Source organism: Nipponia nippon, unplaced genomic scaffold, assembly GCF_047370975.1.
Source record: "Nipponia nippon isolate SJK-2023a ecotype South Korea unplaced genomic scaffold, ASM4737097v1 scaffold_4, whole genome shotgun sequence".
Taxonomy (NCBI): Eukaryota; Metazoa; Chordata; class Aves; order Pelecaniformes; family Threskiornithidae; genus Nipponia; species Nipponia nippon.
Genome location: NW_028262358.1, coordinates 2,590,332 through 2,617,381, shown reverse-complemented (window position 1 = coordinate 2,617,381; position 27,050 = coordinate 2,590,332). Strand labels below are relative to the sequence as shown.

General features: G+C 43.6%; 1 protein-coding gene across 4 annotated transcripts in view; it reads right to left on the bottom strand.

Annotated features, from left to right (window-relative positions):
- Positions 1-654: 654 nt before the first annotated feature.
- The window catches only part of CCDC85A (coiled-coil domain containing 85A), an 83,242-nt gene continuing 56,846 nt past the window's right edge, over positions 655-27,050 (bottom strand). Inside the window, exons 4-6 of one of the 4 annotated variants that reach the window (XM_009476146.2) lie at positions 20,102-20,178; positions 9,739-9,858; positions 655-2,600 (exon numbers count right to left, since the gene is read on the bottom strand). In XM_009476146.2, the coding sequence (XP_009474421.2) occupies positions 2,511-2,600; positions 9,739-9,858; positions 20,102-20,178 (287 nt within the window). In that variant the 3' untranslated portion in view covers positions 655-2,510. Of the gene's footprint in view, positions 2,601-9,738; positions 9,859-19,812; positions 19,866-20,101; positions 20,179-27,050 lie in introns of those variants that run through there. The other 3 variants (XM_087777148.1, XM_087777149.1, XM_087777150.1) reach the window with 3 other exon arrangements.

Genomic DNA, 27,050 nt, shown 5'->3' with positions numbered 1-27,050 from the left:
ATTTAGCGCAAGTTTTCTGCTCGCTGGCACAAGCAGTAACAGGCAGCCCTTTTGCTGCGCTTTCCCCCAAAACGCGCAGCCCACGGCGGGACGAGGGAGCCCGGTCCCAGGGCAGAGCTGCGGGGGGCACAGGAGGCCACCGACACGCAGCGGGACGCAACCAGCCTCCCCCAGTACCACAAACACGCCTGCATCTCTTACCTGAGCGAAACGGCTCCAGGAGCTCCACGTTGCCCTGTCCTCACCTCAAAGCCCGTGCAAGAAGTGTGGGTGCCCTGGAGCTGCCCTCGCAGCAGGGCTGAGGACTTAATGCGTCGCACCTGGGGCACGCAGCTGGTGGCAACCTGGAGCTGCCACCTGGCCCCCTGCTGCCTGTATATAATAGAGTAGCTACCTCCGTTAGCATAAAAGATATAAGCAAGTCCACATATCTGGGATTTTTAAGATACCTGGAGAGAAAGTGAACAAAAAAAAATCCACCACATGCAGCTAATTTCTCAACCAAGCAGGAAACATTTCAAACGGCTCCTTCAAACCAAACTGCATGTGAGCCCAAGCACCTCGTGGCTTTGGTCATTAAAGGAGAGCAAACAATGCTGAGATTCTATAATTTATTACCGTTGCTAAGATGAACACAGATACTTGATACCCAATCGTATGCAGAACTGTAAAAAAATAGTTTTAATACAGTATCAAAATTTACACAAGTGTAGTGTCAAAAGACCAGTGTCCCTCAAATTAGCCCCTGCACATACGTACTGCAGGCACAAGTACATGTTTTACATTTTTTCATACATATATATAGATATATAGGAATACAACAATTGAAGTTTAACTATGCAAACAATATGTATGGGAGAAAACAACATGTAAAGATAACAGACCACTGTTTGGGCTGGGTAATATATAGGAAATTATGGAAGAGTGCAATGTTTCAAAATGGAAGGCCGGATTCCGCATTTCCAACTCAAGGAGACGGAGCGAACAGGAGTTTTGCCCGAGAAAGCAATGCTGGATCAGAGGCCTTACATCAAACGGTACCAAGCAAAAATAACAACAGAAACCAATATAATTACTGCTGCAAATTAACACGCTTTTTCTGAAGACAGTTAGCAGATTTACATCATACTCCTATATAACAAAAGATTGTACAGCAGCCGAGCTACATTCCACTGCAAACAGCCCACGAATACAGCACGTTGCAAGCTCAGAGAAAACAGAGGTTCTGACTTTGGCTCAAATCTTCGTAACCAAGAACAAACCAGAAACCCAGGAATTGTTGCATTCCTATTTTTTTTTTTAAACTTTTATTAGTCTTTTTGATGCTCAGCTATGGTAAAAAGTTAAGCAACAGCATTCAGTCACAAGCCTGTTGCACATTCATACATGAAACTATCATTGCTTTTAGATATACACAAAATACCTATCATTGCAATTCAGTACACACAACTAGTATCATACACATAGATAAAAATAAACTAAGCATATCTAGGGCGTCGTCTGGTCAAATCTCAGGCAATCTGAACAAGAGCTTTCTGCCTCATAATAATGAAAGACATGCTCCGAGTATAATAAAACCTTTTTCTTTGAAAGAAAGCTACAGTGGCAAGAAAAGCTTTTTTATAATGCAGTGCAATCTTTTAGATCCTTACAGACGCTTGTTAAATAAATCAGCATGTCTCTAAATTAAACAGCAGAAATTAGCATCCTGACAATTGGAAATACTTTCCAAAGAAAAATCTGATGGAAATTCTGATTTGAGACCTGTAATCGTGATACCTAAGTATTCTGTTCGTTAAAGGGCTGCGAACATCGTACACGTCTTCAGAAGATGTGCATCAAAGTGAATCGAAAAGAAAGCTATCTTTACTTTCGTTTAGAAAGAAATTGTGTTTCACTACACGTACTGTAGTTATGCTACACTACTGGCTGGTTAGGAGACTTCATGGTCTTTTAGCACCTCCAGAGGCAGGTATTCTACCAAAGCAAAAAAAATCATCTGGAAATTGCCTAAGCACCATTAACCAATAGTTTATGGACTGAAGTGTGAGTTACTAAGTGACTTTCTCAAAACTGTGGAGACCAAAGGCACAGTTTATCAATGTCTCTCCAGTCTGGTGAAAAACCTCTGTTAAATCCAGCGGAAAATTCATTCAGACTTCCTAGAGATTCACTGTAACTAACCAAAATAAAACTTATTTCGTGTAACTCCTGCAGGATCCCAATTATCTTTTAGTTAGGATGGAAATACCTCAGTGCTTCTAAATGTGGTGTGTTGAAGTGACGATGCGGTGGCGGCGTTTCACTAGCAGGACTCGGGGGACACTGACAACACGGCTGCTCTGAAAGACCTCTGTGCAGAACCTCTACTAGCTTCCAACGGAGCCTCTTGCAGTGCCTACAGACACCCTGTCGTCAGCTGGGAAGCCGCTGTGGACACAGTCAGTTCTTTCTCTCTTATCGGCAGTTCAAACTCTTTCTCTTCAGAGAGAGGATTTGCTCAGGGCCTTTTACATAGGTCCTTTATACTGATTTCCTGACAAATGTTGTCTAATTCCAGGGCACGACCCTGCAGCATCTCCAAGTTTCCTCCACACAACCTAAAGGGAGGGATGGAAAGAGATCTCATTACACCCAGTTAAGATGTACCGGCGTTCATATAGCCATGCATCTGGAAACGCCACACGTTCGTTAAGCAGACCATGCAGCACAGGTAAGGGGACAGAGGGGAGGGACACACAAAAGGAGAAGAGAATATTTCTCAAGGGATACAACATTCCTTCTGAACACAGAAAGCACATGCTTCTAGGTAAAAACGATTAAAAACAGGGACACATGAACTAGCACGTGCATCACCGTTTTGTGCTTCAGATACAAGACTGAGGACATTTACAGGCCTCAACTGAAACTTTGCTCAGCTACTTCCCAAACCACGTCTCTTGCAGAACGCAATTCGGAAGCACGAAGCTCAGTCCAGAGGATTCTAAACATTTCTAGTTTAAAAAGCACAGAGCAGTTCTCCCCTTTTTTCAAAGAGTTTACTTGTTCTCTTAAAATCAAACAAGGCAGTAAAAATATGTGGTTTTTTTCATTTGTTCTTCCTGGACATCAGAGGAATTGTGCATGTAGTCACTGTTCTATACGTGCTTGTGTGTTCCATTGAACCAGAGCGAAATCTACAATTTAGTAAAGTTAACAATTTTTTTCTTAGCGTGGACTGTAGGTTATATAGGTTTCCTTGCTTGTACTCACATCTACTCCCATTCATGATTGCATAACATCCATGTTACAATTATGGAATTAAAAATGCAGAGAAGTTATACCAAAAAAAATTTTAGGAAAGCGTTTTGTAATGATTTATAAAAAGATTGACCAATTATAAGCAGGAGAATCAGTAGCTTGTGTCGTATCACCAGGCAGCTCTTGCAGGGGCCACCAGAAACAAGAGTGGTGATTATCACCATACTGTGTGTGTTGCAATTTAAGATTATTTCTGTTTAATAATAATCAACTAGCAATCAACTAGAGTGTAACTGCTACTAAACCACTCATTCATTTCTGGAGCAAGAGCCATATGACTGTTGAGAAAGGCAAAAAACTGTTTTCCATTGTCATTATTTATTATTTGTATTTTAACAGTGCCTAAAGCCCAGGTGTGAACAGAGACTGCATTAGCTGGAACTGAACAAACACAAAGCAGCTGGATCCTGGGAAGTCGACACCCTGAAAAGACACCACCAGCCCCGGTTCCTACAGCTGATGAGCAAAGGCAGAACAACCCCAAGGTCCTACTGTTATTCTGTGCAAGAGACGGGAAAATAATCTAGTTCCTCTGAGCCTCTGCTGAAGAAAACCTGAGTATAAGCATGAAAACCAGAAATACTCCAAGATTGGAGGCAATCAGACTACAGTCTTACTTCACAGGGCCAAACAAATTAATGTCCTTTAAAGGGAACTGTCTTTAATACTAATGGGTGGGCATAACCCAAACCCTGCAAACTTTCCGTATGACCAGAATCTTGCAGCCTGAAATCAGAAGGAAAACGGGTGGAATCTTGGTATCATCATAAAAACATGCATGTGGTTTAGCTATGTTTGCTGTAGCGTGAAACACTGTGCCACGGTAAAAGCATGAAAAATGGGTTTTCAGTGAAACCTCCCAAATCAGCCATCTATGGCTGAGCCATTGCAAAGGGCAGAGGGCTGGACTTGTTGAGACGGATGCTTCTTTCCAACGTTTGGTTGCTGATGTTCCTAACTTCATATTATCAAGAAGTAAGACCTGTTGGGTAGCTTTTCTGAGATGGCACATTGTACCTACAATTTCAACAGTCTTTCTGGTCAATAAACATCAGACAATATTTACTAAGCAGCTAATGCTGACACAATAATAAACTAAAAGGTGACGCTTCCCAAAGTCCTTTATTTCCAGGTGAATAAATGGCCCCTGGTTGCTAGGAAGGGACAAACACATACCAGACAGCCCTGGAAAGCCACCATCCTACGCAGAATTGACCAGGTGGGGTCAAAAGGAATACTCATGCCATTTTTATGGGTGGGAAGTGGAGAAATCTTTATCAGCAACCACTTTTGCTTGTGCATACAGTGCAACAGATCCCTGGGTCTCAAAGGCATCACAGTAATTTTATTTGCCTCCTTTTCAGAAACATGGGATGACACAGGCTACATTTCTGCAGATTTATCACCAAACTCTCCTTTTGTGCTGGCAGTTCTTTGCACAGTCATGATAGCTGTGCATATCGCTGTATTCGTATTTGTTTGGCCCTCCGCATTGTATGCATTGTGGATTTGCATACAGGGTTGTTTTCTTCTCAGTTCATTAGTTCAACACTAACTTGTCAGAAGCAGCACTAATGGAATTACTTTGCGTTTACAAGCACTCAAGAGAAAACGTAATACTTATGCATTCCTGAATGTGTTTTAAATAGTTACGACAGAGTAGAAAGCCCAGTATCGAAAACTTCACTCAAAATCTCAGCAGAAACCTTGACTGAATAAAAGGACAGCTAGGAGGCTCATGGTACAGTCGTGCCGATTCATTTCTAGCTTACTTCCAACACAGTGGAGTGAAAGGACGGAGAATCCTCTACCTGGGAGCCAGGCAGAAACCTGCACCCTAACTGCAGATGACAGCAGCCACGTCCCCTGCTGGCTGCCGTAGCGTTCAAAGCCCGTGGTACTTCATGTGCAGCGTGAAATACTCATGGAGATCTCTGGGCTCCCTGACCCCTCTTGCCCAGCCACCCCACCAATCCCACATGGCAGGTCCCATCTTCCCTTTGGCTCCCAGCCCAAGCGAGCGTGCGGCAGCCCTGTGAGCAAAACTTACCAGTAACCTGAGGAAAATCATGAAGTACAAACCTCCAGACTTAATCCAAACATTCCTGTGCTTCGAAATTACCTCCACGCTCACTAATACATGATAAACTACCTCTAACCCCACTGCTACATATTGCTACGTTCTCCTAAGACAATGCAAGCATACAAATACAAAGCAAAAAACATTCCCAAATATGTTGTTGATGAGGTGGTACCGACACCACATGCACATCCTGAGGAGAGAATTCGCGCATCCGTTATCTTGATAAAATATCAACCTGATCGTACAACACCATAAAGTTCATACAACATGAGCTATACGTCCAAATTGCATTTCAGTACCAATTAAGATTGTGCACCAAAATTATAGTGCCCAAAATGAAGCTTGTCATCATTCCATTGTTTTCAAAGGCAAAACGATGCCGTGGCAAATGTTTCATGTAAAACACCCACAGCGCATAAAGCTGCAGCAAAACAGCGAGCTACAAACTGGAAGGAACTGCAATGAGAATGCAAAAGAAAAGAAATGTTATAATTAGTTCATCACACATCCACTGTACTTTTAACATGGACTAGATGAATATAAGAAAAAGTAAAACCAAAAAGGAAATAACCGACTATTTTCAAAGTATAATAACGTATCAATAGTCAAATCAGACACAGATCACAGAAGTCAGAAGAAAAGGCAGCATTTCAATGCCAGCGGCAGAGCTCTGAATGGCTGGGGAACAAAGAGACAAGGCAGAATACATTTGGGATTTATAAAAATGAATTGATAATGTCAAATTTAGTGTATTAGCATTTTAGAAGTAGCATTACTTACACATCATGAGAACTTTTACGGATTACTATTAAACTTGTATTAGTTAGAAATCACTTTTTTATCCATAAATTGCAAACCAATAGCGTAGGCAAGAAAACACAGGGGTGCCATTGTACCGATGGGGAAACTGAGGCTGCCGGACTTCTTCATACTTGCCAAATTTTATTCTTATGAAGGACAAATTCAGGTCCGCTGAGTCATACAGTACGTTATCCCAGATATATTATGACACATAGATTTTTCTGATCAATACTGACTAACGTGTTAAAATTATAGTGTTCCTAATAAACAGTAATTGCGTTATAGAAACAGAGTAATCGGCTCAATTTCCATATAAAACCTTCAAGGGCATACTGTCAGCATTTAAACAAAAAATACTTTGCATCTTCAGGTGTTTCCAGGCTCAATATGGGCTCAGTAAAATTAAACACTTTAAACTTACACTGCACGTTTCTCCAGCCACAGCTTTTTCTGTCTTACTAAGGTAGTGGTAAGAGTCTTTAACAGTCTGCTGATTTATATTTTCCTGAGCTTCCAAGACAAGGATATGTTTAAAAAAGTGGAAATTTTATTTTACAAATTTGTTTTGCAGCCACAAAGAAGAGCAGTAGTATATTTAAGCTTTCATGGGTCCTTCCTGAGTATGGGCATACCTATATAACTGACCAATTGCATTTAAAGATAATTAGACTGATTACAGCGCTCTGGATTTAAAGGCAGGAGGGATCATTAAATCTTCTTGCTGGACCTCCTGGGTACCACAGAACACTTACTTTTCTGCAGCAACTCCTACACTTAGCCCCAGACCTTGTTTTTGATTAAAGCATACCTCGCTTTAATTTGTAGATGGCATAGTGGAGCTTCCAGTAGGCGACCCTGAACTCAGGACAGGAAAACCTGATGCAAGTTTCGCAGGGAAGCCTGTGCCCTCGGTTATTCAGGCAGTCAGACTAGATAAGGGACATCATTCTGTAATTATAACCCCTGGTCTGCAAAGCAAACCTCTATGGAATACGCACATCTCCATGCACCAGCACGCGGTTTGGTCATATACAACTTGCAAAAAGAAAGAAACACATCCTGCCCTATGAAATAAGGACTTACGTATCCCTAGTGATACCACTTGCACATAGGGAATAATCCCATAACTACCGGTAGGGTGGGGAAGATCACCAGCTCCCAGGCATGGGGACACGCACACGGCAATCTCTTCTTTCAGCCACCCTGCATGATGGATCGGGTCGTGGAAGAGCCTTTATCAGACCCGCTGCATGGCAAAGCTCCTCTCTCTTTCACCACTGTCTCCGCCAGCGGGAGATTCACGGGTAATTTTTTTTTTTTTTTCCCCAAAGTCTCCTCATTACTCAGGAAAAAAACAGCACTATTTTTAGCAATGACCTCCCTCTCTGTTTTCTTAGGGATCTGTCGCTTTAAAATACATTCCTGCTCTTTAGATTTCTTGCTATGCAGAAGGGGATTGCACTAACGATGAGGTTTTGTAACAAAGACTATTACTTTTTTGCAGGAATTCCAAATTGCCGAATTTATAAAGAAAAGCAGGCTCTTCACTTTGGCTTCTTCTTCCTCCTGCATCTGATTCTGCTGAGTGATGCAAGTGGGAGCTCTGCATTCCCCAGAAAGGCAGGATCAAACCCATATGCTTCACTCTGGGAAACAGCAGGGTCTCCTCCCCGGCTGGGGATGGGGAAGGTTGGGCAGTCTGTTTAGCTGACAGCTCACTTTCCATTTCGAATATAACAGTATCACTTATGTCTATTTCTGCCTGCTGCAATACCTGCTAGCAAACTAAAAGCTGAGCTTTCACACCATATTGAACTCAATTCTCTGTATTTCTTACCAACCCATTTCAGCAACCAAGGTATCAGCCATTGTTCAGATATTTCACTTACACCAACCAGCTATTACAGGCTGTCAAAAAGCATGTTGTTAAACGTTCCGTTCAGGGAAGCGTCTTTGCCAATGGGTATTTTAAGAGAGCTACAAGAGGCTTTTTTTGATAATTATGCATGATCTCTTGACAAAATTGCTTGGCATAGCTTTATTTTCTAGGCAACAGCAGGTGACGTATCTGGAAGGTGCACACAGGACCCCGAACGCTGCTGAACCGGGCACTCCTCAGGAGCTGGGAACAGTGGTTCACTGTACCTCTCCTGTACGAGGGCGAGACCAGCGCGCTCACGGGCACAGTGCTGCTGCTGGGGACGCGGTCAGGGGTGGCCATCAGAGAGGGGACCTGCAATTGTGTGCACGTGGAGAGAGGGATCGAGCACTCTGCCACTGCTTCCCCCATTCAGAAGCCAGAAAAACAGGCGAGGTGGCTGTGGTGAAGCCCTGCGCCTGGGTTTTATGTTACAGAAAGGGATCCGATTGCTGTAATTTCTGCACAGTTCACTTGCATAAACCTATTTCCTCAGGCTTCCCAGAGGAGAAGTCAATGTCACCCAGCCATGTGGAAGATAATCACCCTGCACATAAACTCAGTGTCCAGGCAAGTCAACAGCACTACTGAGCTCTTACTGTGCACTGTGCGTCTCCACGAAGCTCAAAAACAGAGCAATGTCTACAAAAGTCCCCTCCAGTTCTCCCCGAAGGAGTGCAAACCTACCCCCTCCAAGTAACCAGTATGTCCCTGCAACATCTGTATAGGTGGGGAATAACACCCACTTAACCGAATTAATATTAAAGCAGTATAGCTAATGAGTGAAGTACAGAAGAGAAGATGTGTACAAAGCACCAGAAAATAATCATGTCAGAGCCAGTGTTAGGAGACAGGAATACAGAGTCCCTGCTCTCTGCTCAGCTCACCATCAGTTTTTAATCCTCTCCAGAGGAGCATGGACACAGCTGATGCCCACACTGCAGTGGGACGGGGAACTCGGCCACTTGGTGGTTCAGATCACCCGTAAACCATTGCATCTTGTAACAGCTTCCTAAGTTTCATTGACTGCAACAGTTTCACTGCTGACATAGGTAAGAACTGGCAAATTCGCCCCTCTGATGGCTTGTGTCAATTGTTGTTTATCAATGCAACGCAGGTCTCGGCAATCCAACCCTGACTTCAGAGTAAATCACATCTGCTCTCAGAGAAGTTTCAACACTGACCTTGGGATCATGATGCAGAGTCTTCAGCCCAAAGTTCTGCTATTTTTATTATGAATATACCATGCGCATTGGCTTTATCTTTGCATTAAAGTATTTCTCTCTGCATAGGTTACAGGAATCCATTATATTCCACTGGAGAACAAATACGCATCCTAGATGAAGTAGAAAGACTTCCTTATTCAGAAAAACACCGCTTTCAGCTTCAAAGAAAAACTGTACAAGTGTAAGTAATGTGGAGAGCAGCTATGGCTGGCATCACCCCCACTGTAAGGGCCGGATCCCTGCCCCGAGAAACACACAGGCCACAGATGCAATGAGTGACAAACAGAAAAACAACCCCGCTCATGACAGCAACATCCCAGTGGCATCCACAGGAATGTTGCCAGGACAATACGACACGTTTTGAGTAACAGACATGACGTTTTGCATGGACGGTACCGGAGGAGCGTTACCTTCAGAGCATTTACCACTGAGTCAGACTGCGGAGAGGCTGAGCCATGTCCACTGACGCTAGCTGGCTCGTTTGCAGAGCAGTAACTCCCCTCCGCCCCTCCTGGCATCCTAATGGCATCCTTCACAAAAAATTAAAAACTATTTAATAAAGAAAAGGGTTGGTAACTAATTAAAACAGATGTCAATTTTTAATTTTTTTTTTAAAAAAGCTGAGAAGCACTGAAGGCATGTTTCACTCCAAAGTCCCCCTCTTTCTGTGCCACAGTAACCAAGATCCACGCGAGGTAGCTCAAGCGCTACTGTTGAGTGTCACCCAAACACTCTGGCCCTCAAGGGTGTCTATCTGGAAAATCAGGACATAGTAATAAAATTTCTTATGTACGTGCATAGCACATAGTCACAGAAGTGCTGTGAGGTCCAGAGAGATGATTTCAACTCCAGAGGAAGGTTTTGAGAACGTCGAATTTTATCCCAGTAATTCTGGAGGTTGTTCCTTCAACAAAACTCACGTTTTTAAAAGTTGCTGCAAGGTTTGCAACAGAAGCTCAGCCGCAGCCGACCAGGGAAGGAGCCGGGAGCTCTGGGCTGGCAGCTCACTCCTTCCCTGCCCCTGGCTGCTCCGGTGCAAGGGCATGCCCCCCTGCTTGCCTGCAAGGGGCCAATTTATACCCAACAGTGACAACCTCAGGGGCTTTTTCCTCCCAGTTGAACACCTGGAAGGGTTCTTCAGGACACTGCCAAACAAATGCAAGCTACCTAAACTCTTACAGCTCAGTCACCTCAAACTTTGCAGGATGTAAAGCATCTCCTGGAGCGACTGCAGTGCCGAGGTAACCTGAGCAAGCAGCCTGCTTCGGAGGAGCGCTAAAAATACCCCTGCTGCATTCGTGGACAGCAATGTGATAGCTGCAGCGAGAGATGGCCCGAGCAGACGCTTCTGAGGTGCCTTCAACCTGACCTGCTCTTCACTGTCATTCTTCACGCAGAATTTTGTTTAAAAAAAAAAGAGAAATATAAAGAAGAAAAATATTTCAAAGATTTAGAGATTAAAACTTCCTTTCTTACAGAGTAAGAAACGCTGCAGGAAACATTAAGAAATAATGTAGCAGTAATTCCTGCTAGATTGTGTGGGAAATGCATTTCTGAAGGAAAAATAATGACAGTGGAAAGAGCCTCTGATCAGAATCAGTGCCCCGATGTGCACTAATTTCCCCCGCTGAGCAAGCACATAGCACGTTGCAGTCTTTTTGGGGGTGTCTATAATCTAAACAATAGGAAAGATGAAGGTGGGTGTGAGAGAAAAAGGGCACAGAGAGATGACATGAGGCTGAACTACACAGAGCCAGTCTGCCTGTAAACGTTTAATTGAACAGTACCCCAGCCCAAAGCAAGTTTATATGCCGTGCGTGACTTTGTCAGGGTACGCCCCGGCCTTTGCAACCAACGCTGCGTGGCTCACAGCGGTGCCAAAGGGGCACACCGCAGAGAGAAGCCTTCCAACTACCGAACATGTTACACTCCCTCCCAGCAATCGTCTGCAGGACTGAACCTCACATATCCAAAAAACCCTTAAAAATTAAAAAAAAAAAAAAAAAAAAAAATCAGAATGCTGCATATGCTAAGCCCACGGAAAAGGTACCTTGAGTCTGAATATGAAACCCCATTTGGTACACGAACTTCGTCTTCCAGTGCCGCCCTCCTGCCAAGCAATGGATGCAGCGTAAACCGCAATACCGGGCACTAATGGGTCTCATAACCAGGCTGACAACGCCGGCACGCACTTAGGGCAGCGTGCAGGGTATCACCCTACAATTCTCCGCAGCAATGACTATTATCAATTTGCTGTCATGTACGGAGGGAGGTTTAGGATTTATTTTTCTTTGGGAAGGATTTATAGATCTCTTAGTGACTGGGCAGACTTAATGCTATACTTTGGGAAAGGAAAGAAAAGAGGAGGGAAAAGGGGTAATAAAGCAGATCGGAGCGATTCTGGTTTAGGATAAATTCCCTCAGTCAGCTTTATTTTTTTCGTAAGTCAGAGTATTCTGTTTCTCTACTGACTCCAGGGCCAACGAAGATTTTTGTCAGTTCTGAGTGGTAAAATACAAATATTGCTATTAAAAGGCTGGGAAAATTAGCACAGATTGTACATCTAAAGCCTCCTGAATATGAAAAAAATCCAAAAGTCCTGTGAATTGTGCTGCTGTCAGAGTTCAGGCCTTCCTCCAGGCAGCTGTCCTCCACAGCCTCTTCTGTGCCATATGCAGCACGTTTTTGTCTCCCTTCAGGAGAATGAGAATCTTGTTGTGAACACACTGCTTTAAGCAGACTGTGTTCTCAACACATGTTGGTAGGAGACTGAAAATTAGTATTTCCCCTGTGGGCATCCTTCTCCCTCCTCCCTCTGTCCTGGATAAGAGACATACACTTTTCTTAGAAAATAAGACAGGTTTTGCAGCCCTAAAGCCCCATCCTGCAGCTCAGGGACTTTCATCTCAGGTGAGGCCACTCCACAAGGGCAGTACGGCTTCTGCCTTCTTTGGAGGAAGCTTATTCCAGCAGATGATGGGGATGGGACCAGCCTGAATGTGGGTCTCCTGCTGCCTGGCAAGTCCTGTGAGCCTGAAGACACTTCAGCACTACCAACTGCCTTAGGAGTTTCTGAGGCAGTCAAGCAAAACAAGAGGAAAAGGCACTTTGCCAAAGTGGCAGTGTCTGAAAACAAGCTGCCTTAGGAGACGTAGAAAAGTGTGCTTTTCAGGCCTATCATCACAGCTGCTGCTTGCCAGTTTGGAGCATGGCAAGGTTTAACCTTTAATCAAAACTTGACCTGAGTTTCCTTGCACCGAGTCCTTTCTCTGCCACTGCCCAACCCAGATTACAACTGGATCCTGAGCAGGACCTTGAGGATGGGAGGAGAAATCCCATTCCCTTCCTCCTCTTCCCTAGCTCCACACACAGCACTTGCATTCAGCCACTCAAAGTAGGCTTCCCATGTGTCCACATGTTTTGGACAGATCTTTTTGTTTATTATCCAGTAACAAAGTTGTGGAAGTGGAACCATATCAGACAGAAAGGATGAAGCTGTGGCTCCATAGTGCTGAAATCTGTATTGACTTTAAATATCTTCAGGCTTGAGAGGTGGGCCCGTGCGAACCTCATGAAGTTCAACAAGGCCAAGTGCAAGGTCCTACACCTGGGTCGAGGCAATCCGAAGCACAAATATAGGCTGGGCGGAAAATGGATTGAGAGCAGCCCTTAGGAGGAGGACTTGAGGGTGTTGGTTGATGAGAAGCTCAACATGACCCGGCAATGTGCGCCTGCAGCCCAGGCAGCCAGGCATATCCTGGGCTGCATCAAAAGTGTGAGGATCAGGTCGAGGGAGCTGATTCTCCCCCTCTATTCCACTCTTGTGAGACCCCACCTGGAGCACTGCGTTCAGCTCTGGGGCCCCCAACATAAGAGGGACATGGACCTGCTGGAGTGAGTCCAGAGGAGGGCCCTGAAGATGATCAGAGGGCTGGAGCACCTCTCCTATGAAGACAGGTTGAGAGAGTTGGGGTTGTTAAGCCTGGTGAAGAAGAGGGCTTCAAGGAGACCTTATTGCAGCCTTCCAGTACCTGAAGAGGGCCTACAAGAAGGGAGAAGGACTTTTTACAAGGGAGCATAGTGATAGGACAAGGGGTAATGATTTTAAATGGAAAGAGGGTGGTGAGGCACCGGAATAGGTTGCCCAGAGGCAACCAGAGTGCATGCCCCATCCCTGGAAGTGTTCAAGGTCAGGTTTGATGGGGCTTTGGGCAACCCGGTCTAGTGGAAGGTGTCCCTGCCCATGGCAGGGAGGTTGGAACTAGATGATCTTTAAGGTCCCTTCCAACCATTCTATGATTCTATGATCTTGAGTCATTTTGAATAAACAGTGCTGCACAACGTCAATGCCTGGGAAAGAATTGGGTTTTTTGCTCCTCCTGCACTGCTAACCTTCCCTACTGCCCCCGTCCAGCCCTTGTGCCCAAGCTAGAGCATGGTTTGCATGTTGCCTCCTCCGAGTCTAATGTGGACTGTGTGCAGATTCTACCGCTACAGAAAGCGCATTACCTGAAGCAGGTAAAAACCACATAATCTCTCTTGTACACTTTGCCACAAAGATAATAAAGGGAACTGCAATCATTAAACGTGCAGATCCATTTTCTGGTGCAAGTAAATCTACAAAATATCTAATGCCAACATGTGACTCCAGTGAATAGAAAGCACAGGAAATCTGACTCAACCCCATAATATCACATAACGAAAAAATTAGATGAATGGAAATTTAGCATCTCCCTCACATTGACTGCAAAATATTAAGGATACTCAGGCCATTCTCGCACAGCGCCAGAGGCAACCCCTGCACTGTACCCTGGTCACAGGCAGAATAAAGACCCCTGTGTAGAACAGGATACTCTTTGATGGAGAGAACTAATCGTGAGCCTCTCTGCTTGAGCCAGTAGAAAACATCATTTTTTGAATCCATACTGTTGATAAGGACAGTCATGAATGAAAACCACTGTAGTGCAAAGCACACTACATAGCTCAAGCCAGCGGCGGTTTATCTGCCAGCCCCTCCGGAGGAAGCATGCCACTTGCTGCCTGACTCGCAACCTCCCCACGGCACGCAGGGATAGCCGAGGAGGGAAAAACACAGTCCATCTCTGCCCCGAGGACACTTGCAGGCACCTCACCAAGCTTCTGAGAGAACACGATTTTCCTGTCCGCTGGGCACTGCTCTGTTCGCTTACCATCGGAGACCTACCTCAGCAAATGCTCAAGACCTCGTTCTCCAGCTGCCTTTTATCCCAGAGGCAAGTGGTTTGCTGGGAAGTATATCCTTCCTGCTGGGTAACTGCCACGCCAGTTCAATCAATACCTGATTTTCAAAGCTTTTTTCCGATTTCCCCAGCCCTCAATTTCCCCGTTAGCTCAAAGAAAACACGGGCTGTGTTTGTCAGCTTGTTTCAAACAGGCAGGAGAAAGGAAAACCAGAAAGCAATAAGCTGCAGTATGTTGCTCTGCTGGATTAATAACGCACTAAATAAAACGGCAACCATTTTTTTAGGGAACGTTTCTGTCAATTAAAACACACAATTTTAAAATGCTGCAGTTATTCACCATAATTCCTGTTCTCAAAGACCTCAGTAGAAACATCTACTTCTGCATATTACTGCTGAAATCCACATATCCTCATATCGTATTTGAAGCATACTCAGATTTCTGAGTGGCCAAAACCATTGCTGGCTACACACCTTCAGAAACAACCATTTTCAGTAGGCCCTTCATAAACCTCTTTTGCTAATGAACCTGTAAGAGAAAAAGGCTCTGGGCTGTAGCACCTTCAAATCTTGGAGGCCACACATATAAAGACCACCACTATTTAAAATCTGGAAGATTCAGCGGACTCTACTAGAAAATTCCGAGTACAAAGTAACTCCAGACTTTCGGAAACTACTCTGGAAAAATAATAATAATCTGTCCTTCTCTCTGAACCGCAACTCTTTTTGTACACCAGGTTTTTCTTGAATTTGTATCTTTGTAACATCAAGCCCATAAGCTCCTGCCATTCAGCCTGCCCATGCCAACCAAGGTGGAAGCGCTATGCTTAGGACACCCCGAGACAAAGGCTCTGGTCAGAACCTCAGCTGTTGTAGACTAAAGTCGCTCCATTAATGACCTGTTAATTTAAATTGAGTATGAGAGCGTATGAAAGAACAGGGTGGGTGGATGCTGTTGATTTACTTTCAGCAAATATTTGATGGCATGATTAGGTAACATGGGTTTGTTCAATCGGTTTTAATTACATTTCAGTTGAAGGATTCCCTATTCCTCTACACGCTACGGAAGGGAGGAGACAAACATTATTGGACTGTGAGTGACACAGATTTTACAAAAAAAAAAAAAATACTAACCAAACACTTCCCATCTTCTAATTAGATTTATAACTAAAACCATGCCATGCAGAGGGAAAATAAAAACCACAGATCTTGGCAAAAAGGTTTCTGAAAGATTTGGAAATGGGTTGAAATAAAATGTGATTATCTAACGGAAGGGGGAAGAAAGAGGGATATGGCAAGTGTTGGAAGTGCTTAAAAATAAACTAGTGTGTGCCTAAGGGTCACGCCTGCCCTTTCACACTTAAACACACCAGGACTGGAAAAGGCTAGCAAGGATGCAAAACCCCAAAAAACGTGCCTGAAGCAACAGCAGAAGTGAAAGACAAACAAGAAGAAGAGATGGAAAAGGACCAAAAGCCTTGTAAAAGCCTTGTAAAGGAAAGAATGTGGAAACGGAGGCAGAAGGGCTCCGGTTCAGCCCTGCACCACACCTCCCTCACGGCTTTGGTGCTGCGCGCTGGGGAAGTCGGGAGCTCAGCTCCCCGCATCCAGCCTCCGGCCCCGCTGACCCATGCGGTTTGTTCGCTCAGAAAGCAGCACCCTGGCAATACTTCCTTTCAACTTCATTAAAAGGCAAAGCTAACTCACAAGGAGAAAGAGTTAGAAGGGGGAAACATCTGACAATTCTCCATCTCTGCCTCTTGCTCCCTCCTCCCATGAAATAAATAAAAACTGAACCAATTTAAATTGGGTGGCTTGCCAAGTGTATCTTTTGCAAATGCATTCACTGTCGTTATATGACAGATGTCCACATTTCCATAACGTTTCAGCTGAGGTTATCAGCCCTGAAATACTACCCCTACGAAAATCCAGGGATATCTTCAGTTAATTGACATATGGATGCCAGACTCTGAGCTTGCTTCCCCCAGCGTAAGGCACGGAGAGCAGTTCCGCACCACATCAAGCCTGGGAGGACACTCCTGCTTTCAGTTAGCTGAAGTTACTCACTGACACAACAGATCTGTCACAGCCCAGGAAGCTGTAACTGGGATCTGAATCCATTGTTTAGTCTCTACATATTTTCTTAATTATTGCTGAGTATCTTCATTACAATATGCACAGACACTATGTTCTGGCTAGAGCACTGGCCATAATATTATGGTTTTGCTTTGTTTTTTTTTATGTTAGCGGCAAAACTCCATCTACAGCGATGCTGTAGTTCCATGTGCGTTTGGAGGCAGCAGAAGGCAGCGGCACTGCCAGAACCCGTGAGCTGCAGGGAGCTTTCCTGTCCCAGCCCCACTGGGGAACTCCTCTGGCCTGAAATCCATCCAGCAAAACAGAAATGTTCTCGCTCAGATCCTTTTGCCTCTGCGCACTGCTGTCACGCACCCTTACCTACATGAGCATTCGAGAAGCACCAGTGCAAGCTGCACGCCCCTCGTCTCGGGCGCAGCCGGCACAGTTTGGCATTCTCCACAGAAGACCCAGCTGCATACCATAAATCTTGGAAAGTATCTGCTTTCTTGCACAACAATCCTATTTGTGGCCAGAAACTGAAAGGGTCTGGATCATATCTTGTTACATGCTATCCGAGAGAAGGAAAATAGAACAACAAAAAAAGAACAGCTAATTACAGCTCTCACCAACACAGCAAACCTACAACCCATCTATGGCTTCTCATAGCTCTTAAACCCACTACTATGCTATAAACCGCCACCAGAACAACTGTGCAGCACAGGAAGAGACATTAACAGGCTTAAGTGAATATATGCATTTTTATACCTTTTCTATTACCTGATCAAACTAAAATATTGACTCGGTGGTACTGCATTTCCCCTGACAAAGGCGGCCTTCAGTACAGCAGAGTGAACTAAAACTCAGATTCCATTCGAACAGTGATGGCAGCACTTAAACCCATTTTCTCTGGAAATGTTCTTGCCACTAAATATTAATAAAACCTTTACATTAGAGATCTGTGGGGTTTTGAAAAGAAAACTAATATGTACGGAGGGAGACAAGCAAAGTAAAAGAAATTGGAAGAGAACCACACCTAAGTGGTAGATGAAAGGAGTGATTTATCTGAAGAGGATGTCAACAAATGTGCCGGTGCATTTTCATGAGTGACACATAAGCAGAAAAGGGGGAGAAGAAAGCATATTTGAAAGCAGAGAGGAAAAAACAGAAAAGCATAGCAGGAGGAGAGAAAAGAGCCTCAGAAAGCAAGGCAAGGACTCTTCAGTAAAGACCTAGCAGAGGCGTCACGCTCACGAGTGCGAGTCGTCACCTCTCTTGTGCTAAGTGCAGTCCTGCAGCTTCCAAACCCTCCCGGTGCTCCGGTATGCCATCAACGAGGTGCTGTGCAAAAAGCAAAAGGCACTCTCTTACTGAAGCACCGCTGAAATTTTAAGGCACGTCACTGTAACTGAGTAAGAGCTGTTGCAAAAACCTTCATCAGTCGTGGAGCTCATCATATATTTTCAGCCAATTTGTCAAAAGCACTCGGTTTGGCTTAACACCCAACAAACTCCCATTCCTCCCATTAAATGGAATTGAACCAGTGCCAGGAGCTTATGCGTTTCCATCCCATGTCCTTGTCCCTGTGACGGGGCCTGAGCACCGCTGATAGCACGTTCAGGGTGTTACTCACAGGAACAACAAACCCCCAAAACAAACTCATGCAAATGTCACGCCGAGGTAATCGAATGCAAAGTCGGAAGAAGCACGGTGTCTACGTTTCCTTCCTCTCCCCAAAGCAATGACTTTCTTCAGGAGGGAAGGTGAGTAAGATACGCCAGGAAACGTGAACCCTTGCCAGTCATTATTTCTTATACTAAAGTATCCCGAGATATTAGGAGATTTTTCAGAACTCTACTACAGATCCTTGTGCCAACAAAATCAAACATAAGGCAAACTCTGACCTGTGTATTTAAAAACAAAAAGCAGTTTGCAGGCTTGCTCACCCAGCTCTTCCCCGTCAAAATCCCACAATCAGCATATTTTGTTGCAATTACTTTTGCAACAGCTACGGGCTTAGGTGCTATTTTCACAAGCACTATTTTCTGGTTTTGGCAGCCCATCCAAGATATTTTTAATGAACTCAAGGCCCACGATGTGGGTGTTCCAGTCTTTGGCAAGATCTGGTAATGCATTTCATGGGTCTCCACCTGAGCACCTCAAACCCGAGATAAATAAAACATATGGCCACTTCTCAAGATTTTGCCCACAAAGAACGTTCTGCACAATTTATCCCCCAGTGCTGTTCCAGACCCAAGACAAACCACAACTGTATTTTTCAGGCAGGTTTGTTAACATTTGCCCTGAACACCATTCTTGACAAGGAAATAATATTCTTTATCGCTGAAGATCAACCTTTGTCTTTCCTATTGAAGACTGTATACACATTAATGGACAGACATTTCCTGCTGTCCTTCTTTTCCAGATCAACAAATTAGGGTACAGAGAAGGTCACCTAGCAAGTCAAGAGCTAAACAAGAGCTATAGAGGCCCTTCCAACTGTCGTATTGTAGGTGAGGAAAAAAACCACCACACTTTACTTAACATCTGCCTTAAGAAAGGAAATTGTTAACCTGGGCCTGAGATCTTCTAGCTAATCTTGGCTTATAGAAACGAATAAATTGGAGCCAGTGGATTTTACTTCTTACTACATTTCACCGCTATCTTGGATTTTACATTCAAATAACAGTACTATGTTCAATAAAAAGCACTTTTCTTCTTCAGACCAATGTCTTCCTTTAAACTAGTATTTGATTTAAACAATATGCGACTTCTTTTTTCTTCCAGTGGGCAACTTCATTTGGAGACTTTATGGATTTTCCTAAGGATTACTTAACAAAATATAATAGAAATATGCACTGGTTTGTATGTGTATACATAAAAAAATACAAGTGTCTTTGACTCATTCTTAATGAATTTTTCATTCTTAAAACCATATTGGGAAAACCTTCAACTTCATATGTGCTTATTCATTCAATTTAATTTCAGTCTTGCATTTACATAGCTAATATATTCCTCAAAATATTAAAAATAATATAACCCAATTATTATTACTTAAAACATTTGCATTTTAAAGCAAAATATTTTGGTTGACTATAAAAAGTACTTGATATTTTAATAGCAAGAAGCTCTTGGAATAAAACCAGAATGTAAAGGGTCAGTTCACTGTGATTTTCAACCCTTAAATTAATTAACTGTAAGTAGCAGCTTCCAGTGAATTTTTCTTAGCAAGGTATCAACACCTGCAAAGGAGAAAAATTAATGAAAGCATTGTCATAATCTTAAATAAATACCCCACTCAATCACGAGCAAGATGAACAAACAGATGAGAGTGCCTTTGATTATCCGAATAAGCAGCCTGAGCATTCAAATGCAGTAACGTCAAATGTCAAGTAATACTGGTTTTATCTCAAGCACGAAGACTGGAGCGTTGCTGTCTAGCTGCTGGCTACTGTTCCCACCAACAGAAGTCACCCACCTGGGGCAGCATGCGATTTTCCTCCTCCAGCTGTCTTACTCTTGCCTCCAGCTGCCTAACATAGGACAAGGTTGATTCTAAAAATCAAAAAGAAAAAAACTCATATTATCCACAGAGATCTGCTTGTGTATACTAGTGTCAGAGCCTGTGCCACATTCCGACTTGTACTCACAGCAGACTGCCTCTCTCAAACGTCCATTAAACATTCAGCTCTGCTACTCTCAAGGGCAGTACAAATAATGCTGATACTAGAATTAATCCAATTCCTTGTTGCTTGTGATTCTAAACTGTGGTGCTTTAAGGTGCTCCCTTCTCAGACACAAGGTATCTTAGAGAAAGGCAACCCAGACTTGAGTTCCTCCAACCCATCCCCCAAGTTCTGTGAGGTTGTACTGTATTTTGGAAATACTCCACGAGCGTAATGCGTTATCCCACCAAGTCACCACTGAAAGCCCAGAAAGAGAAGAGAGTCTTCTGCAGGAAGACGCAGGAGAGGCCCCTCCACCGTGGAGGTCCGGTGGTGCACACACAGCCTCCCCCCGCAAGCCGTGACCTCGACGGCAGGGAATACAGCAGCTTGCTGGCACGGGGGCTCAAGCCTCAGCCTCTGCTAGGAATCGGCTTGAGCCTGTGCTAGGAACCAGATGTGTGTCCCCAAGGCCCTGAGAGGGTTTGGAGCCTGGCTGATAGCACGACAGCCTGGGGCACAGGGCGGCTCATCACAGCGAGCGCTCCTCACCCCGCGCACGCCAGGGCAGTACCACACTAGGACATGCTCTCACAGCCCTGCTTTGCTGTGCGGGCTTGGCTGAAGAGCAAAATCCTGCCTGTTCTATTCACAGGTAACCTCACTGACCTTCATAAGATAATTTGGTTGATTATGGAGACTATGAGTCATTCCCCGTCTGCTCTGTTCCCTAGAACTTTATGTAAGAAAAGTAGATCCATGAGCCATCCCCAAAAGCATCCGAGAGCTTTCTTATCACACATTTCTTGGGTCGCACAGAATTTCTGCTATTAAAGTCCTGCGTCTAAGAGAAATACATGCCTGGGAAAGCAGCACTTGACTGTAAGAGAAAAGATATCTTCTCAGTCCAGAAACGCTGCTGTGACTCTTGTACCTCCTTGTACGTAGATGGAAGTCCTCCATGTACTCACTCCTGACTCAACGATCCACTCGGCTTTCTCCAAGATGTCAATTCCAGTAACATATTTGTACTCATACTACCATCTAATAGTACAATTACCTCTCTGATGATTAATTGTACAGAGTCCATGGGTATCGGGGCAGTACTGTCAGTTGATACAACCCTGCAAAGCTGCATTGACAACAGAGCTGCTCACTGGTTTAAATTGACAGATGAATTTGTGCACCAGTTTCCTCCGATTCCTAATCACCGTGCCAGCCTGCCCATAAAATAAAGGTGATGGGAAATGAGGTGTCACTTACTGCTCTTATGAGACTGCAACAGGCTAAAATATGCACGCACAGATAGTGCATGGGAATTTACACAATGTGAAGTAATTTGTCAAAAATGATTAATACACAGCAAGGCACCGGATTAAAAATAGCATTGTACAATAAAAGGGAAAGGGGTAATCTGAGGTTCTGCATGCTCTGCTGCATAAGGATTTTCATAGCTAGTGATGGGTGCATCTCCGGAGAGCCGCTAAGCCTAGCTCAAATGGGCACTTAGAAGATGAACAGCTTATTCAATTAACTATATACGACAGGGTCCCTCCCCTCAAATCAGCTTCCTTCCCAGCAGCAGCACTTCTGGGAGGAGCCGCAGAAGCTCCCTCACCGTCACGGCCATTACCACAGGCAATAGCTCCCAGCACATCTCATCTCTTCTCTTTGTTGTTTTCTACATAAGACGGTTTATGTGGAGCCACCTTTTTGGAGGGACTGAAGCAGGCGCTTTCTTTGGCACTAGTCATCTCTAAATTGACTGGTTACAAGTCCACTGCCATGTTAGCTCGGGCTCTGACTTCATGCTCAAGTCTGACTTCCCAGCTGTGCCCACCAGCCCACTTCATGCAAGCTCCCTTCTGGCTTCTCTTCAACTCTGGGTCTCTTGTAATCTTCTGGTTTACCATTTGCATTAGCTCCTCAGGCAAAGTTTGCCTCTCAGTTCTATTTCTTCTCTTGCATGTTGGGAGTCCAGAGCTGAGATCTCTGCTGCTTCGAATCACACAACTCTGCTGTCAGTTCACAACTTCCCAATGCCAGTTCATATCAGCTGAGGATTTGGTCTGAAATCTCCGCGCCTGTTAACCCTTCTAAAGCGTGAAACATTTATTTAAATCTCCCTTTGTAATCTGATTAAAATGGAAAATTAGGTCATCTACCAAAGGCTTGATCTAGCAAATCCTTATTTATGCGAGTCTTTTTGACACATAGACTAGATGCATATATATTTCAGTATCTGTTAATATATTTATGCTGTGACGCTATGAGCTTAGAGGAAAAAAATGAGCAGAAAAGCCAGTCAAGGACATAAGAGACGGAGGAATTGAAAATACACAAAGTGAAACACTGTCACCAGCGACACCAATAGCAAACCTTAAAAAAAAAAAAAAAAAAAAAAGTAGCATCTTAAAAGTATTTACGAGAAGGACTATATGAGCCATCTAGTCTTAATCAGCCTGGAGACCAGTAAAGAGCTCCAAATAAAGAGCAAATCTTAAAATTGCCACCCCAAAACCGGGTACCTGATACCACCCCATTGTCATTCCAAGCAAATTTTCACAAGGCAATTAAGCAATTTAAAACTGAAGGAGAATAAACTTATGAAAGTACTGCTTCAGCTTCAGTATCTGAGCTGAAAACAGATGTCTCCCAAAGGGAAAGCCGTACAGAAACTTTGCATCGCTTCCATAACATTACTGTTGTCTTATAATAAAGCATTTAATAAGGTGCTACAGTGTCAGGCAACCACTGCTCTGAAACATAACCTGCGCAAACAAGATGATCCTCAGCTGATGCCATTAGTCATAAACCCCTTTTGTGTTTTATCCTTCCCCAAACAGATTTATCTAACATTGCTCATTTTCACAGAGCTGCAAGTACACAGAAAAGCCCTCCCTTATTTGCAGAATCTTAAACTTGAGTTGTGGACTGCTTACAGATAAACTTCCAAACACAAATCTGCCGAGCTTCCTCTGCTCAGAACACAACCAGGGAAAAACAGCATCTGTATTAACGCCATAAAAGCTCAACTACTATGTTCTGGGTAATAGCTCAGGAACTGTTAACTATTTTGAGATCAAACGCATGCTCAAATAAAAACAAACAATCAATTCAGGCCCGCATCTAAACAAGATCTGACCACAGAGACGTGACACTGCAGTAGCCAAACTACCAGTTTCATCACCTGGGGGCTTCTTGGTTACGGTTATTTCCGCTCCTTCCCGTCTTCCTTCGCTAGGCACTTCTATGGGAGCAACAATTTTGAACAATTCCCATTTTCAGGAATGGATTCCTACCAAATGAGCTTCCCTATTTGAGCTTCCCGTGCTCTTAGCACCATTGAAAATATGATCACCACGTGGTGCTTCATTCCAGGGCTGAAACTAAAATTCTTTTCCAAATTATTAGAGACACATTAATGTCTTGCTTTTAGGGAAACTCAGTGACAATCCACCCTTTCTCCACATCCGTCACTCTAACATGCTATTAGAGAACACCAATATTTACGTAGCTGATCTCTTTTTATTTTGACATCCACACTCTTGAAGCTAGTAGATATTCTGGGGTTATGTCAAACTTTATCAGGCGCTTACGTTGCTGCCAAAGGCATATTTGTGCCTTGGCTTTATCCATATTTGTGTCACTGCGCCTTATCTCAGTCTACCAAGTAATTCATAATGTTCTTTAAGCTAGATTATCCTCTGCTATTTTAGAATGGTTGAGGATGTCACGTTAAATTCTGATACTTCCCTTTTTTTTCTGGGTTTGTTTTTTGGCAGAGACTGGAGGGTTACAACTGACAGGCAACTGTGGGATCACACCAGAGAACTTCTTAAAGACTGAGGTCTTCTACCCACCTATTAGCTCCCTGCAAAGCAAACAGATCAGAACCCCACAGAAAGCAAAAACTCAAGGGTTAAACCTACACTCCTACTTGCTCAAATGAGCTTGAGTAACAAGCACAATATGGCAGGTGGAAGAGATTTTATCTAATGACCAGAGGAGTATTTCAGGTAAAGAAAGAGTAGGAGATGCAACACATCGAGTACTGATATAAACTCAGAAAGTAATGCACAAGAAGTGCTTTAACTCAATGACTAAAATTGCATTTGTCTGCATTTAAAAAACAAAACACTGATTCCAAATTATAATAGTTGTCTGCAAAAACTAAGCACGGGGATTCCACAGACCTCCTTTTGACTACCTTTAAAGGATGAACCCATCAATGCAAAAGATGCTACTTGCTTCACGGAAGTTAAAAAAATTGTACAGAATCTTTTAACCTGGGAGAAAACTGGTAATACAGTGGATGAGCGAAGCAGACATCTCGGAGGAAGCAGAGCAAAATCCTCCAAGCTGAAAATACTTAGAAGGCTGGAGGTATCAGGAGAAGAGAGTAACACTGTTTGCCTTGATCCCTAGCCATTAACTTACGGCCAGCACGAAGAGAAGATGCTACGCTGGACAGAAGGCTGCTCTGAAGCAGCAGCAGCCGGTCCTTACATCCTCACGGCCAGAAAACGGAAAAACACAATTTCATCATAATGCAAACACCACCTCGGTTCTGTTAACATCAACATTTTTTGCTTCCACTGGCTCAGCTCTATTTGGTATTCATGTTCCTAAAGGAGGTCACCAGAATCTGGAGAGCTGTCACATCCCAATACTCGTATTTTAAACACTTATGGTATAAATGAGAGAAACTGCCAACAATTTACATCAGCAAAGAATTTAGCACGTTATGTACAGTGATACTTTGATGTATGGCACTGAAGGTTCGGTTAAGGTATATTCAACTTCAACGGGGAAAGCCATTTGTTACGCTGCTCCTCCTGCACCGTGTTGGCAGGTATATAATGATTGCGTATCAAATCGGATTTGGGTCATTCAAATCCACACCCAGCATCCCACGATGAAAACTAAATAATCTTTCAATAAATGGAAGATGAAAAACAAGGCTGTGCAAGGGCTGCTTTAAAGCCTCCTGTAATTAACTGACAGCTCTATACGTTTATGAAAGGGTTTCTGTGCTAACTGGGGAGCAGATTCAATGACACGCAAAGTATCTCCCTGTCCTATAATTCCCAGTCATCTGATTTAATTACTTCAATACTAATATTCATGACTAAAACATGTTATTACCATCCCCTTTCAGCTACATTGTTTGAACATAAGGAAAAAAAAAAAAAATAAAATCACACTGTTGGATTTACGCTAACACAACTTTACACCACCTGCATCTCTACACTGGCGAAGCTGCTCAGTGTTTACCCTGGCAGCGTCCAGCCTCCCTGCGGCAGGATTAGACGACCTCCGAAGGTCATTTTTAGCCCTGTCTTCTATAATTTTCTGTTATGGTTGCACATCTTACATAACGCTCCTATTGAATAAGTGCTGGAGAACTTCTTATTAGAGTGCAGCCAAATTCCCCTGTAACACGGCGACATTAGGATTAGTGCTATCATGCAGACAGAAAGACGTTTGCCTAAGGCAAAATTGTATTAAGCTCACCAGAATGTTTAGGAGCTGTTTACCACTAAGGCACAACATACTCTCGGGAAGTTTTGGGACAGCGAACACCGTAGCATTAGCATGAAGACAGGGTTTCCGTTTCTCAATATTGCTGTTGTCTGAAATTCTCCCACCCCAAGCTGAGATTTCTTGTGATTACAGATTCAGCACTTCTTGACTTCTCCTTGTAATTAAAAATGTAATTAACTAAGCTTAGCTAGTTCACCAAGTATCTCAAAACTGAATCCTAGCAAAGGGAAAAGCTTACATATGCTAATTTAAACATCCAGAACGCAACGTTACCCTGCCACTTAATTTCTCAGGCAATATGTGCCACATTGCCCCTTTTCAGCACACGTTCCACACAGACATGTGCTAATTACGTTATTTCTGTAATCAGACATTTTTACATAGATTTCATATAAAAATAGTGTTTTCTCAGTTGCAGCAGCTTTTAATCACAAATTATCTATTTATTATAAGAAAAAATACTTCTCATTGTCTTGAGGCAGCCCTCGCCATGCCTGTAATGATTCATCAATGCTGTCTGACTCGGATTGCCGATGTGTTTGCATTTGTCTGGACTTAAGTGCCGCTTTGACGCTGCGGATTATGCAGCTGTAGTGAGCGGGTCTGGGCTGCCCAGGCTGCCGTGCACACGCTTCCCGGTGGCGAGGCGCAGGCATCGCTCTGCCGCGGCAGCACCGGGGGGTTTCACTCCTGCTGAGGTCACCCAAATGCTGCCTGTGACACAACCCACTAAAAATATAGGGTTGGCTTCCGCTTAAGAACTTTATTGATTTAGGTTGGCATTTGTTGGAGGTTTTGTTGCATATTTAGCTTTAGGGTGCAATAAAATTTCCAGTTGAATTAATCTACAAAAAAGCTTAAAAAAAAGTTTGAAAAACTCTCATAGAGAAAGAGAATTCGACTACAGGAGTACCTAAAAATGGTACCAGATGTCAGACGAGGTAAGCTTTTGTTTCCCGCTTCTCTGAAGCTATCCATAGCACTCTTGCTAGCAGCTGGATAACACCGTCACGCTAATGGTCTGCTGTAACGCTAACCTTGGTTTGTTTGGGTTTTTTTGGTGCTAGAGGTGACAACAGCAAAGCTTTTCTTGCTGGCCTGCTTGATATCCTGTTAGCTCCTTTCAGCCTGTGCTAAATGCATTTGCCACGTTATTGATGAAAACTGAGAAAATCAAATCCATTATGCTATTGCTAAAACCTTTCCCACTGGCTG